The sequence below is a fragment of the Manis javanica genome, chromosome 14, assembly GCF_040802235.1.
Source record: "Manis javanica isolate MJ-LG chromosome 14, MJ_LKY, whole genome shotgun sequence".
Lineage (NCBI taxonomy): Eukaryota > Metazoa > Chordata > Mammalia > Pholidota > Manidae > Manis > Manis javanica.
This window is the reverse complement of record NC_133169.1, coordinates 24444222-24461099: the sequence shown is the minus strand read 5'-3', so window position 1 is coordinate 24461099 and position 16878 is coordinate 24444222. Positions and strand designations below refer to the sequence as shown.

Sequence of the window (16878 nt, the reverse complement as noted above, 5' to 3'; positions counted from 1 at the left end):
TCAGAAAAAGCCCCAAAGTGGATGGTAATAAGGATTTGTATTTCTAACAATGGTTAGTGTTTCTCCCAAGCAACAATGAGTAGCGCTTCTACAGTTTACAGAACTTTTCTAGAAAACTAACAAATACCCTTTCAGATTCTTACCCATTTATGTCTACAGTTAAGAATAACTGAAGTATCTTATTTTCCCCTGTTTTGATTGCTTGGGATATTTTAAATTTTTGTTGTCTTACCTTTTGAAACCCCACCTATTTTCTCACTCCCCACCTACCCTCTGGCCACCAACAATCTGTTCTCTATGGGCTTGTTTTGTTCATTTGTTTTTAGATTCCACATATAAAAGAGAACATACTGAAACACAAGTGTCGTTTTCATTAAAATTGCTATATAAGCCATAAAAAACTCACCACAGGTGCTGCATTTGGGGCAGGTCGCTGTTCAGGTGCACGCCCTTCTTCTCTGGCTTTTACAGATTGAAGAATTGCAAATACATTCTTGGAAAAATTCTGAAATATAAATGGATTTTAAATAACCCCACTTAAAATCGAATATCTAAAGACAGTAAGTTCACTTAGAAACAATTTGACTAAGTTTTCTTCCTATCAATTCTTCCCTACCATATTATGAGATACTATTACACACATAAGTAAAAATCTACTACTACTAAAAAGTTGATCCAAAGACCAACTATTATAAAACCAGTGTTAGTCTTTTATTATCATTTTACTTAAACTGCATAACTGGCTATCAACTGATTCATATTCTGTAACTATTCAAATATGTAATCAGGAAACAGTAACATTTAAATAAAAATATAACAGAAATGTTGTCAAAAGAGGCTCCTTAATTCTGAGAGAAATTGACCACTGTATCTTCTTCTAGGTATAATAAACTCAAGTGCTAACTTTTCAGACTGCTACAACTTACATGAGGAGTTGAAAATTCTGACATACTGTTAGGAGTCAATGTTCACTTTTCAAAGATTTGTATATTGGAAAGTATTTTTTTAAATCTAATAAACTTTTGCCTAAACAATCTTAACATTCAACAAGGCTAACTAACCTGACTACTCCTTCCTTCCTTCATTCTTTGTTAACTTATTTCTTAAATTATACAGTGTTACCAACAACACTAAATTAAATTGGAACACAAAGTTTGGAATGATGGAACAATCCTGCCACCTAGAGCTCAAAAAAAGTGTTCATCTCAGTTATCCGAAACGTAATGTGTGGTCTAGAAAATAAGATAGGCATATCACCCGTTTGAGTTCTTCATAATGAGATTCAGATTTTTCAGCAATTATAATGAGAATTGGTAGAAAAAAAGTCACATTATTCAGTGAATAGCCATATTAGGTAGAGAAAATGAGTATCAACAGATCACTGTAAATACAAAAATAGAAGTTTACTCATGTTTGTAGATTTCTCTGTAATTCTAAGCTCTTTGGAATCATTTTTAATCTTGACTTCAAGTACTTTGTAAAACAAGCCAATGTACAACAAAAGAATTCTGTCATATACTCTTTTCTCCTAGCTTTATTCCTTTTAAAAGGGCACAGTAATTTTAAAGCCAAAATCCAAAATCTGTAAAATTTGTCTGTCTAGACCAATGTTTTAAAGTTCGCTTTCATCAGTCACTCACACACCTCTATAAACTTTCTTGCCATAAGTCATCACTATCAACAACTGTGCATCAGTGGAGAATTAACATTTAAGAGAAAATTGGGAGCTGAGGGAAAGAAAGACAGATGAAAATGTTAGTGCAACAAAATCAATGCAAGCTTTCTGGAGCTCCTGTAATATACCAGACATCCAGTATCTTTCAAAATTTTAAGTACACATCCCTTTAACCAGCAATTCAATTTTAGGAATTAATCCTTTTGCTGTATACAGATAAATGCATAAAGGTATATGAAAAAGAATGCTTTTTAATACACTGTAATCATGACTAGGAAGGGAGGGAAGGAGACAGAGGGAGGAATGGAAGACAAAGAGAGGGAAGAAAAATCCCACAAACCTGTAGCAGAAAGGACCCAACTCCATTAATAAGGAACTAACAAATATTGGTACATCCATATAACAGAATGCTATATACAAATCCATGCTATAAATGTTTGCTGATTTTCTTAAGTTCTCTATCTTGCAAGTAGGAAAAAAATAATAATATTAATGACCAGAGAGCTTTTGCTATCAATACTTCCTGTTGATTAGGTTCAAGCAAAAATCTGAACCAGAAAATTGGCCATTCTTTGGATTTACAAATGAGGTGAAAATCAACTGACGCTTTTTCATTAGCTTCCTTGGTGACCTAACAGCCACCATAAACTAAAATGGAATGGAAGACTGGTTAATATTACTGTGTGAATATACATACTCTAATGAATGAGTGAAATATTTTACTTACCTTTCCTGTACTCTGTAAGATAGTTGTCCGTGTCCTCCAAACTCTCTCTCTGCTGACAATATGTCGGGTCACATCTACCTCAGCATCCACAAAGCTCCTCTGTTTAAGGGCAGTTATATCATCATCTAAGTCAGTCTTGATAGTAGATCTTTTCTTAGCCATAATTTTGGCCTTGATTGCAGCAATTTTTTCCACTGACATAGCTTCAGACAGAGACCTGAAAGCAATTTCTTTCTTTAATTTTCACAGCAAGGATCTCTTAAGCACATCATAAATTTGTTACATTTATAAGTTTCTGGTAAGAACACTCTAAGTGGCAATAATTAAGGTTTTCTCCTTATCTATAAAATTTACATATTTTATAATCATATAAGGTTTTAGAATCCATATAAAAAAATTACTCTGCACAAATTAGTAATTTCTTAGAAGGATCCATGCAACAAAAATCTTTCCGTTTTGTCTTTCCTTCCACCCCAAATTAGAGGAACTCATTAATCTGGGTGCTTTTCTTTACATTTTGAGACTCATTTGCTAACAACTCTCCTCACCAAGTCTATACACATTACACAAACATGCATACGCATACACACAGGTCACCTTGGAAGAGGGGTGAAAAATTCAATCTGTTAAGAATTCAAAGCTAAGGTTTTCCTTGAAATTTATTTCAAGGTTTCAGATCTGTGTCACAATGTACAATGTATCAATTTTATAGGTAACAAAGGATATGCCACATAAACATATACTTTTAAAGTCTAGAAGATAAAGCCGAATTTCGAAGTTCTTTCTTTACTTGATTTTCAACTAACAGGCAAAATGGCAAACAGAGATTATGTTTTCAGAACTACATGAAAAGACTAACACTGAAAGTATATATTTCATTAAGATGATAAGCTTAGTGTCATTTTTCACAATGTAAAATGAGAAGAAGAGTTAAAAAGTGTCTGGGTACCTTAATAACAGTTGACAAAGTTATTACTATAACCACAAGATGACAATCTTGAAATACATTTAAACATCTGGAAAAAGGACAGGAATTGCTGCAGGTTTAAATACAGTAGTATTATATAGTATACTGATTTGTTTATATTAGGAGTGAAGGTACTTCATAGTAGATCCTCAATGCTCACCTCATATTTGACTCATTTTATATAATACTGGGTCATTTTCCCTTAAAATATAAAGCATACTAACATACCTTGAGCCAAATTCATATATGTTTCTAAATCACACTCAAACATACACTGGACTTTCAGTCAATGAACTTTTAGTTCCAGCCAAAATGAATTAACAGGGACTGGATCAACCCTCCCCCTTGAAACAACAAGTCAATACATGAAGCAATAGTTTACTTGATATCAAAGAATGAAAGACAGTGATCTCTGACAAATGAAACAAGGACAGCAAGCCCTATGAATGCTGCACTCTACTGCCTTGAAAGTTTCCAACATGGCATGAGGAGGAGAATCCAGGCAAAACTTAGTGAAACTCCCTAATTTGAAAATGGACATGAGAATACAGCAAGATCAAGATGGCTGGAATTCATAGGCACAGTATCTGCGAAGAGAGAATGGCACAGAAGATCCCCCCCAAATACTCCAGGAGAACACTGATTAGCAAATAAGCATGAGAAAACTGGATCTAGAATAATCCAGGAGGTTTCAGGCAGTAATTCCCAGTACTCAGAAAGGGTGAGAACAGTACTTGTTTCCACCAGCCAGACCAAAACCTCATATTCATTGGGGCATTAGGTAGACTACTCAGAATGGTTCTGCCTTAATAATGGTTGGAAAGTAATTTTCCTAAATGAACAGTGTTCAAATAACAAATCTTAAAATCAAAACCAAAAAGGAATAAACCATTTCCAAGTGATATAATTATTTCCCAAAACAAAACAAAAATTTAGTGAATATAAACATACCTAGCACTCAATAAGCTAAAATGAAAAATTTCTAGTATCAAAATATTACAAGGCATGTATAGGAAGGAGTAGAAAAATAAAAGCCAGAATTAGAAGTCTAAATCAAAACCAACTGACACAGATGTAATATTAAAATGATTATACCTATTCCACGTTCAACAAACTGAAGCATGGACTGTATATTTAAACAACCTGGAAAGATAAAAAATACAATGTTGGAGACTTCAAATATACTGTATACATATTCACAGAAAAAAATGTTAGTCAATTATGTAACTTCAGAGACTATCCAAAATGCATAGAAAAAAGAACCCAAAAAAGAAATAGAAAAAAGAATCCTAAAGAAGAAAAGAATAGTAAGCTGTGGATAACTTCAAGCAGAGTATGAGTAACTAAAGTCCAGAAAGAAGGACACAGAAAAAAATATTTGAAGAAACAAGGCCAAAAATTTTCAAATTCAATGGAAATTATGAACAAAATGATTTCCTCAGCCTTCGTAGACACTGAGCAAAAGAACAAGGAAGAAAGCGTCACCAAGTCATCTAATAATTAAATGGCTCAAAACACTGATAGAGAAAAATTTTTAAGTAGCTAGAGTAAAAAAGATGTTTCATAACAAAAAAAAATGAGGATAGCAGACTCCTCATCAGAAATAAGGCAAGTGAGAATGTAGTGGCACAACACCTTTGAAGTACAGATGGTTCCCAACTTGACAAGGTTCAACTTAATAATTCTTTGACTTCAAGATGGTGTAAAAGTTATATAGACAATAGAAATTGTACTTAAAATTCTGAATTTTTATTTTTCTGTAGGTTAGCAATATGTGGTATGATACTGGGCATTAAAATTCTGAATTTTCTGTGGTATGATACTGGGCAATCGCAGAAAGCCATAGCTCCCAGTCTGCACAGACCATGAGGGAAAACACCCAATTAACTCATTACAACCACTCCAAACCCATGCAACCATTCTGGTTTTCCACTTTTAGTGAAATACTCAGTAATTACATGAGATATTCAACACTTAATTATAAAACAGGCTTATATAAGAAAGATTTTAGATTTTGCCTATCTTTAAGCTAATTTAAGTGTTCTGAGCATGTTTAAGGTAGAAGAGGCAAAGCTACAAAGTTCAGGAGGTCAAGTGTACTAAATGTACTTTCAATTTACAATATTTTCAAATGTACAATAGGTTTACTGGAACATAACCCTTCATGAGTTGAGGAAGTTTAAGAACATCTGTACTTAAAAAGATGAAACTTAGAATTCTATATCTAGTTTAAATTCCTTAAAAGAAAAAATAAAGGCAAAATATTAATTCAGAATTTGAAAAATTTGAAAGTATTCATCAACAACAGACCCACACAAAAGGAAACATTAAGTCTTTGCAGCAGAAGGGAAAAAAATGGGTATATGGATATACACAAAGGAATGAAAAGCAATGGAAATGGTATCTGTAATATATAAGATTTTTTCATTATTTAGATCTCTTTAAAAGATAACTGCTTAAACAAGAATAACAGCAATGCCTATCAGTGTTTACCACACACATATAAGTAAAATGGATGACAACAGAATCACAAAGGCTAAAAAGAGAGAAGTGGAAATCACTATAAGGTTCCTGATACTATTGTACAAGTTGGTATAACACTTGAAGTTAGACTGTGGTGCTATAAACTATGATACTAAAAACCCTAAAGCAAACACTAAAATAACAAAACAGTGATGACTATAATAAGCCAACAGAAAATATAAAATGGAATAAAAATTCTCATTTAATCCAAAACAACTGCAAAAAAAAGTAACAAACAAAACAATAAGCAAAATGATGAACTAAAAGCAATGATATCAACAATCATATTAAGTGTAAATGGTCGACACATACAAGAAAATCACCTAAACTGTAAAGACACAAAGGTTAAAAGTAACAGAATGCCAGTTTTCAAGATGAAAAGAGTTCTGGAAATGGTTACAAAACAATATGAAAATACTTAACACTACTAAACTATACTTAAAAAGGGTTAAGATGGTAAATTTCATGTTATGTATACTTTTCCAGTTTTTTTAAAAAATAGAATAAAAATAATATACGATGCTAACATAAGCTAAAACAAAGTAGGGGGAATGAGAAGATTAATACAAGGGAAAGTAATTTTTTAACAAGGAATATTAATGCCAGTCATAAAAAAAATAAAAAGATTTATTCATCAAAAGAACATAACCCTGGTTACTACACTTACCATGGTGATCATTTCAAAAAGTATTAAATGTTGAATCACAATGCTGTACATCTGAAACTATCTGTCAACTATATACTTCAATAAATTTTTTTTTAATATTAAAGAAAAAAAAATGACCCTAAACATTTATACCTAATAAGAGAGCTTCAAAGTGGAAAGACAAAATCTATAATAGAATTGCAAGGAAAAATATAGACAAATCTACATTTAAGATTTCAAAAATTCTCTCTCTCTCAGTAATCAATAAAACAAGTAAGGCAGAAAACAAATAAGGATATAAAAGACTTGACTGCTACTACTGACCAACTCGACCTTAATGAGCTTTGTAGAACTCCAACATAACAGCAGAATACACATTCTTTACATGGACATAGACTGTACTTGAGGCCAAAAGACAAGTTTTAATACATCTCAGAGGATTCAAGTTACACAAAGTATAACCATACTTTGGGATAAAATCACCACCTATAACAAAGATTTCCAGAAAATCCCCAAATATTTGGAAACTAAATAACTCACTTGCAAACAATCCATGAATCAAAAAAGATAATCACAAAGGAATTTTGAACTGAATGAAAATGAAAACACAGTATCAAAATATGGGATGCCTAGGCATTGAAATAGTGCCTAGAAGGAAATCAATAACCTCAGCTTTCACCATTAGAAACTCTTAAAAAATAGAGTAAGAAACTAAAAACCAAATATAAGCAGAAGTAAGGAATTCATAAAGATCAGTGCAGAAACTGAAGACTCAAAAAGGAAAAACCCCAACATGGTTCTTCAGAGATCAATACAATTTTCAATTTTAGCCATATTAAAAATAGAAGACACAACTTGCTAACATCAAGAATGAAAAAGGACATCACTGCAGATTCTAGACACTATAAAAGGATATTATAAACATGACATCAATAAATTTGACAACTTAAATGAAAAAGATAAATTCAAAGAAAGACTCAAAAAAACAGGGGAAGAGAACCAGAATATCCCTACAACTATTAGAAATTGAAACTGTAGTTAAAACCTTTACCTGAAATACATAAAAATAAATAAAACTACAGCATACATGGCTTTATTAGTAAATTCTCTTAAACACTGGGAAATATACTACCAATTCTAAACAAACTTTTCCAGAAAACTAAAGAGAAGGAAATACTTTCCAATTTATACTAAGACCAGAAGTAGCCTGCTTTGAAACAAGAGAAAGACATTATAACAACACTACATACCAACATAAATTAAAATAAATTTTAAAATTAGTAAAAAACAACACTATGAATCCATAAACATAAGTATAAAAAATTCTACATAAATTAAAAAATTTTTGTGCTAGGCAGCTTCTGAAATGATTATTAATGACATCCACCTTTTGGCATTCACACACCCAAAGGGAGGGGAATATATTAATCCCTGTGGGGGGGGGGGCTGAATTTTGTTTCTAACAAGAGAATGTCATACAAATGATAGGGCACCACTCAGAAAATTCGACTATAAGAAACTAACTTCTAGATTAAAGATGGCAGCTTGAGAGGTGAAACAGAGGCTTCCTCCTAAAACCACATACAATTCGAAAATATAGTTGGTGCAACTAATTCTGAAAAAGCAACAGGAAAGAGGACTGCACCAGACTGCATACACCTGGAGAAAAGAGCAGACCTCACAGAACAGGGTAACATCCCAAAGCTGTGGCCCAGAGAGACCCAAGCCCTTCCCCCACCCCAGCTCACAGGCGGGAGGAAGAGAAACGGAGCAGGGAGGGAGTGGAAGGCCTGGGACTGCTGAATACCTAGCTCCGGAGATCTGCTCTGGGAGCACAAACCTACATTTCATGGTGCTTTCATGATACTCGCATGATTACAGGGCTGGAAAGCTAATACAGACAGAATTCCTGGAGAGACTGAGATTCCAGCCACTTGAGGAAAGCAGGGATCCATATCCGGCTGCTCTGGGACAAAAGTTTATACCTGTGTGCTCGGCCCACTGGTTCAGGCAGTGGAGACAGGTATAGCAACTGGGAAGCAGGAAACAGCTCTTTCCTCAACCCAGGCACCAACACCACTCCCCTTGTGATCCCCGACATTGCTTCAGGGGCTGAGCAGCTCCAGAAGCTTCTGGACACTAGAGGGCGCCATATACAAATATGAAACACCAAAGGAACCTGGTCCAGAGTAAAATTGATGTAACTCCACAGAAAGATTTAAATGACATGGACCTTATGACTCTCCCTGAAAGGGAGTACAAAATAAAAATCATCAACATGCTAATGGAGGTACAGAAAGATATCTAAGAACTCAGGAATGAATTCCAGTCGGAGATCCAAACATTGAAGAGCAAAATGGAGGGTATTAAAAGCAGGTTGGATAAGATGGAGATGATAAATGAAATAGAAACTAGAGAAGAAGAATACAAAGAAGCTGAGGCACAGAGAGAAAAACTGATCTCTACAAATGAAAGAATATTGAGAACTGTGTGACCAATCCAAATGGAACAATATTCGCATTAGAGGGATATCAGAAGGAGAGAGAGAGAAGGGATAGAAAGTGTCTTTGAGGAGGTAATTGCTGAAAGCATCCCTAATCAGGTGAAGGAGATAGTCTCTCAGGCCATGGAGATCCACAGATCTCCCAACACAAGGGACCCAAGGAAAACAACACCAAGACATATAGTAATAAAACTGGCAAAGATCAAGGATAAGGACAGACTATTAAAAGCAGCCAGAGAGAAATAAGATCACATAAAAAGGAAAGCCCATCAGACTTCTCAGCAGAAACTTTATAGGCCAGAAGGGATTGGCATGATGTATTTAATGCAATGAAACAGAAGGGCCTGGAACCAAGATTACTTTATCTGGCAAGATTATCATGTAAATTTGAAGGAGGGATTAAACAATTTCCAGATAAGCAAAAGCTGAGAGAATTTACCTCCCACAAACCATCTCTACAGTCTATTTTGGAGAGATTGCTACAGATGGAAGTGTTCCTAAGTTTTAATAGCTGTCACCAGAGGTAATAAAACCACAGTAAAGAAAGTAGAACAGCTAATTACTAAGCAAATGCAGAAATTAAATGAACTATTTGCAAAGTGAATCAAGGGACAGACAAAGAATACAGAATATGATACCTAATATATAAAGAATGGAGGAGGAAGGAAAAGGGGAAAAAGAAAAGAACCTTTAGATTGCATTTATAACAGCATATTAAGTGAGTTAAGTTAGACTCTTAGATAATAAGGAAGTTAACCTTGAACCTATGGTAAACACAAATCTAAAGCCTGCAATGGCAATAAGTACATACCTATCGATAATCACCCTAAATGTAAATGGACTGAATACACAAATCAAAAGATAGAGAGTCACTGAATGGATAAAAAAACAACACCCATCTAAATGCTGCCTACAAGAGACTCACTTTAAACCCAAAGACATACACAGACTAAGAGTGAAGGGATGGAAAAAGATATTTCATGCAACTAAGAGAGAAAAAAAAGCAGGAGTTGCAGTACTTGTAACAGGCAAAATAGACTTGAAAACAAAGAAAGTCACAAGAGACAAAAAAGGACATTACATAATTAAAGGGTCAATCCAACAAGAAGATATAACCATTATAAATATCTTTGCTCCCAACACAGGAGCACCCACATATGTGGAACAAATACTAACAGAATTAAAAGGGGAAATAGAATGCAATGCATTCATTCTAGGAGAATTCAACACTCCACTCACTCTGAAGGACAGATCAACCAGACAGAAGATAAGTAAGGAGACCGAGGCACTGAACAACACAATAGAACAGATGGACCTAACAGACATCTACAGAACTCTACACACAAAAGCAACAGAATACACATTCTTCTCAAGTGCACATGAAACGTTTTCAAGAATAGATCATATACTAGGACACAAAAAGAGCCTAAGTAACTTCAAAAAGATTGAAATTGTACCAACCAGTTTCTCAGATCACAAAGGTATGAAACTAAAAATAAATTATGCAAAGAAAATGAAAAATCCCACAAACACATGGAGGCTTCACAACATTCCCCTAAATAACCAATGGATCAATGACCAAATAAAAACAGAGATCAAGCAATATATGGACATAAATGACAACAATAATTCAACACAGCAAAAATCTGTGGGACGCAGCCAAGGCTGTGCTAAGAGAAAAGTATACTGCAATACAGGCCTAACTGAAGAAAGAAGAACAATCCCATATAAGCAGTCTAAACTCACAATGAAACTAGAGAAAGAACAACAAATGAGGCCCAAAGTCAGTTGAATGAGGGACATAATAAAGATTAGAGCAGAAATAAATAAAACTGAGAAAAATAAACCAATAGAAAGAATCAATGAAAACAAGAGCTGGTTCCTCGAGAAAATAAACAAAACAGATAAATCCCTAGCCAGAGTTATCAAGGAAAAAAGAGTCAACTCACATAAACAGAATCAGAAATGAAAAAGGAAAAATCACTACAGACACCACAGAGATACAAAGAATTATTAGAGAATACTATGAAAAATTATATGCTAACAAACTATATGACCTAGAAGAAATGGACAAATTTCTAGAAAAATACAACCTTCCAAGGCTGACCAAGAAAGAAACAGAAAATCTGAACAGACCAATTACCAGCAAGGAAATTGAACTGGTAATCAAAAACCTACCTAAGAACAAAACTCCTGGACCAGATGGCTTCACTGCCGAATTTTATCAAACATTTCATGAAAACCTAATACCGATTCTCCTTAAAGTTTTCCAAAAAACAGAAGAGGAGGGAATACTTCCAAACTCATTCTGTGAGGCCAGCATTACTCTTATACCAAAATGAGGCAAAAACACCACAAAAAAAAGAAAATTACAGAACAATATCCCTGATGAACATAGATGGAAAAATACTCAACAAAATACTAGCAAACCGAATTCAAAAATACATCAAAAAGATCATCCATCATGATCAAGTAGGATTTATTCCAGGGATGCAAGGGTAGTACAACATTCGAAAATCCATCAACTCATCCACATCAACAAAAAGGATAAAAACCATATAATCATCTCCATAGATGCTGAAAAAGCATTTGACAAAATTCAACATCCATTCATGATAAAAACTCTCAACAAAATGGGTATAGAGGACAACTACCTCAACATAATAAAGGCCATATATGACAAACCCACAGCCAATATTATACTTAACAGCAAGAAGCTGAAAGCTTTTCCTTTAGGATCTGGAAGAAGACAAGAATGCCCACTCTCCCCACTTCTATTCAAAATAGTCCTGGAGGTCCTAGCCACAGCAATCAGACAACACAAATAAATAAAAAGCATCCAGATTGGCAAGGAAGAAGTTAAACTGTTTGCAGATGACATGATATTGTACACAAAAAACCCTAAAGAATCCACTCCAAAACTACTAGATCTAATATCTGAATTCAGAAAAGTTGCAGGATATAAAATTAATACAAAGAAATCTGTGGCATTCCTATACACTAATGATGAACCAGGAGAAAGAGAAATCAGGAAAACAATCCCACTCACAATTGCATCAAAAAGAATAAAATACCTAGGAATAAACCTAACCAAGGAAGTGAAAGACCTATACTCTCAAAACTACAAGACATTCATGAGAGAAATTGAAGAAGATACCAATAAATGGAAACACATCCCGTGTTCATGGATAGGAAGAATTAATATTGTCAAAATGGCCATCCTGCCTAAAGCAATCTATAGATTCAATGCAATTCCTATCAAAACACCAACAGCATTCTTCAACAAACTAGAGAAAATCATCCTAAAATTCATATGGATCCACGAAAGACTCCGAATAGCCAAAGCAATCCTGAGAAGAAAGAATAAAGCAGGGGAATTACGTTCTCCAACTTCAAACTCTACTACAAAGCCACAGTAATCAAGACAATTTGTTATTGGAACAAGAACAGATCCATAGACCAATGGAACAGACTAGAGAGCCCTGATATAAACCCAACCATATATGGTCAATTAATATATGATAAAGGAGCCATGGACATACAATGGGGAAATGACAGACTCTTCAACAGCTGGTGTTGGCAAAACTGGACAGGTACATGCAAGAGAATGAAACTGGATTATTGTTTAACCCCCACATAAAAGTAAACTCGAAATGGATTAAAGACTTGAATATAAGTCATGAAACCATAAAACTCTTAGAAGACAACACAGGCAAACATCTCCTGAATATAAGCATGACCAACTTCTTCCTGAACCCATCTCCTCAAGAAAGGGAAACAAAAGCAAAAATGAACTCATGGGACTACATTAAACTAAAAAGTTTTTGTATGGCAAAGGACATCATCAACAAAACAAAAAGGCATCCTACAGTATGGGAGAATATATTTGTAAATGACACATCCAACAAGGGGTTAAACATCCAAAATATATAAAGAACTTACACACCTCAGCACCCAAAAAGCAAATAACCCGATTAACAAATGGGCAGAAGATATGAACAGACGGTTCTCCAAAGAAGAAATTCAGATGGCCAACAGACATGAAAAGATGTTCCACACCACTAATCATCAGGGAAATGCAACTTAAAACCACAATGAGATAATCACCTCACACCAGTAAGGGTGGCCAGCATCGAAAAGACTAGGAACAACAAATGTTGGTGAGGATGCAGAGAAAGGGGAACCCTCCTACACTGCTGGTGGGAATGTAAGCTAGTTCAACCATTGTGGAAAGCAATATGGAGGTTCCTCAAAAAACTAAAAATAGAAATACCATTTGACCCCGGAATCCCACTCCTTGGAATATACCCAAAAAATACAAGTTCTCAGACTCAAAAAGACATATGCACCCCTATGTTCATCGCAGCACTTTTTACAATAGCCACAATATGGAAGCAACCTAAGTGTCCATCTGTAGATGAATGGATAAAGAAGATGTGGTACATATATACAGTGGAATACTATTCAGCCATAAGAAAGAAATAAATCCTACCATTTCCAACATGGATGGAGCCGGAGGACATTATGCTCAGTGAAATAAGCCAGGCAGAGAAAGACAAATGCCAAATGATTTCCCTCATTTGTGGAGTATAACAATGAAGCAAAACTGAATGAACAAAATGGCAGCAGACTCAGAAACGCCAATAATGAACTAGTGGTTACCAAAGGGGAGGGGTGTGGGAGGGTGGGTGGAAAGGGAGGGAGAAGGGGATTGAGGGGTATTACGTTTAGTACACATGGTGTGGGGGATCACAGGGAGAACAGTGTAGCACAGAGAAGGCACATAGTAGATCTGTGGCATCTTACTATACTGATGGACAGTGACTGCACTGAGGTATGGGTGGGGACTTGATAATATGGGTAAATGTAGTAACCACATTGTTTTTTTCATGTGAAACCTTCATAAGAGTGTATATCAATCATACCTTAATAAAAAATTTAAAAAAAAGAAAAATAAACTAACTTCTATCTTGCTTGACCTCTTTCTTGCCCTCCTGCTTTCTCACTCTGATAAAGCAAGCTGCAAAACTGTGAAATGTTGTATGGAGAGATCAAATGTGGCAAAGAACCAAAAGAGTTCTCTTATGTGATAGCTGAGTAACTGAAGTTAGTAAGAACTAAATTCTGCCAGCCACCACATGAGTGAGCTTGGAAGCAAATCCTTCCCTAGTCAAGACACGAGACCACTGCTCTGGTGAACACCATAACTGCAGCATTGCGACAAACCCAAAGCAGAAAGGCCACCTAAATCATACCCAAAACTCTTGACCCACAGAATCTGTGAGATAATGGGCTTTGTTTAAGCCATTGTGTTTTGAGTTGTTACGCAACAGATTAATAAAATGATCAAATGGAATTTATCCATGGAATGCAAATATTCATAATCAATAAATTAATTCACCATCTATCAACAAAAAAGAAAAACTGGATGGCCATTTCAATAGAATCAGAAAAAGCATTTGACAATAGCCAACAATGCTTTCTGATTAAAGCTCCCAGGAAGTTTCCTTCTAAACCAGGAATAAATGGGGCATTCTATCATCCATTTTTTTGTAGTTAAAGGCTATCTACAAAAAAAAAGTAAGGCTAATATGCTTAACAGTGAATGACCACTTTCCCCTAATATGAGGAACAGCAAAAGAAATGTCTCATCTCATTACTTCTATTCAACACTGGATTAGTGAGTCTAGCCAGTGCAGTAAGGCAAGAAATAAAAGGTATCTATTTGGAAAGAAAGTCAAGATGCATTTTATATGTAGATACATGATTATCTATATAGAAAAGCCAATGAAATCAACAAAAAAAGGTAACAAGATGAGTTTAGCATGATTGCAAGATCTAAGATCCACACCCCAAAATAAACTATTTCTATAATAGCAATAAACAATCAACATTTTAAATATTTTTAAATTATCACATACAACAGACATCAAAAAGTATGAAATGCTTGTGGTTAAATATGACAAAGATATATAAGACCCATACTATGAAAATTATGAGATGTTAAGAGAAATTTAAACTAAATATGTCAAGGTAACCACAACATAACTGCTGCTCACTCCCCGGTGAGGGGAACTGGTTTAACTGCATCTTGCCATAATGGCTGCTGCTTGTTCCAGAAGTGCTGGACGATTAGCCCTGGGTTCTTCTATAATGTAACCCACTGAATATACTGGTGTTATCTGCCCCTCCACAGCTCTCTTTGGGCATTGGGGCTCAGGAAACAAGTGCAAATAGTGCAAATATGCTGACACTCTGGCTACTGTTTTCAGTAAAAATGAGGGGTCACCTGTTTTGAGAGAAATCTTCTGCATCCGTGGATGTTTTAATGCCCTTGTCTAGCTTGGATTAACACATAGTCCATAGGCACACACCTGATCATCTCCAATTGCTCTCTTACAACACTAAACTATGTTTTCTACCTTTATCTTGCATCTACCTACCACTTCAGCATTTTATTAAAAATAAAAATAATAATAATAATACTAAAGGGAGAAATGTGGGGTCCACATATAAATCAAGTATAAAAATCAAATGAATATTCATATTTGACCTGATTGTTCATAGTTCATAATGCGTGATCAAAATCGAAAGTTTCTGTGATGACTGCCCTTGTGCTGTTCACCATGTAAGAACTTATTCACTATGTAAGAACTTGGTCACTATGCTTCAGAAGATTGGAGACTGACGAGAATTAGGCTTGAGATGGATTAATGATTGTGCATTAAGCGTTGACTCCCCTATACAGAATTTTATTATTGTTAACAACCATTTAATCAATAAATATGAGAGATGCCCTCTTAACAAAAAAAAAAAAAAAGAGGGGTCAACAAAATAAGACCACACCCAAATCCAGCCATGCCCATTCATATATGAATGCAAGCAGTCTACAGTTGCTTTCCCTACTGCAAAAAAGTTGAGTACAAAAAAACCATATGACCTGCAAAACCAAAAATATTTAAACATATGACACATTACAGAAAAAGTTTACTAACCAACTTCTGCTATAAGTAAGAGATGACATGATAAGTGGGTGGCTTGGATTATGGAGTAATTTTAAAAAGATCAATATGGTAACTGAATCAGAAGGTGTTCCAGAAAGCATAATGAGCACAATGGCTTCTAATTCTCCCTATCATAAACATGCCCAGACATCCTTTGAACTTAGGGCACAGTGGTATATAATGAACATAAAATGTAATGGAGATAGCATATTAATATCCCCTCTTCCAAATACACTTACAAGTACGTGAACTACTTTCTACTAAAGAAATTCTTACCTGATCTGTTCAGTCTGTACAATCCCTTCTTTGTGACCCTCCAAGCGAGCAGCCAATCTCTCTTTATCAAGGCGCACACACTCTTCATCCTGAAATTCATCACGATGAGTATTTTAAATTTTTATTTAACTTCTACAACAAAAAACACTGCACATAACTTCTCCTTCCTTAAGTCCCCACCTATAAAGTTCCAGGCACCACAGGCCTTAAGTCAACTTTACCATTACTTTTAGTTACATAAAGACAATAGTAATAAATACATGTTGGATCATGTAAGAGTAGAACTAAAAACTTACCAAAGACCTTTAGTAACTTTTTTGTACGACTGTTTTCCCCCATAATATGCCATAGCTACCTTTATTCCAAAAGACGTCACACAATAAATAATTTCTCTTCATGAGGACTTTTAACTCAATTTTTTGGAAAACCTTCACCTCAAATCAAAAATTTCATTTTATATCTAGGTTTTTTTCATCTGTTGCCTCAGTTCCTGAATCCATCAGCACAGATCCAAACACCAGAAATGAAACTTCTATGGTTTTCAAAGCATGTTTCTC

The 16878-nt window shown here is 34.9% G+C and overlaps 1 protein-coding gene across 1 annotated transcript in view; it reads right to left on the bottom strand.

Annotated features, from left to right (window-relative positions):
• CDC73 (cell division cycle 73) overlaps nucleotides 1-16878 on the bottom strand; it is a 122743-nt gene that overhangs the window by 95882 nt on the left and 9983 nt on the right. The window contains exons 6-8 of the mRNA XM_037014070.2: nucleotides 16322-16410; nucleotides 2403-2619; nucleotides 407-505 (exon numbers count right to left, since the gene is read on the bottom strand). Of these exons, the coding sequence (XP_036869965.2) occupies nucleotides 407-505; nucleotides 2403-2619; nucleotides 16322-16410 (405 nt within the window). The remainder of the gene's footprint in view (nucleotides 1-406; nucleotides 506-2402; nucleotides 2620-16321; nucleotides 16411-16878) is intronic.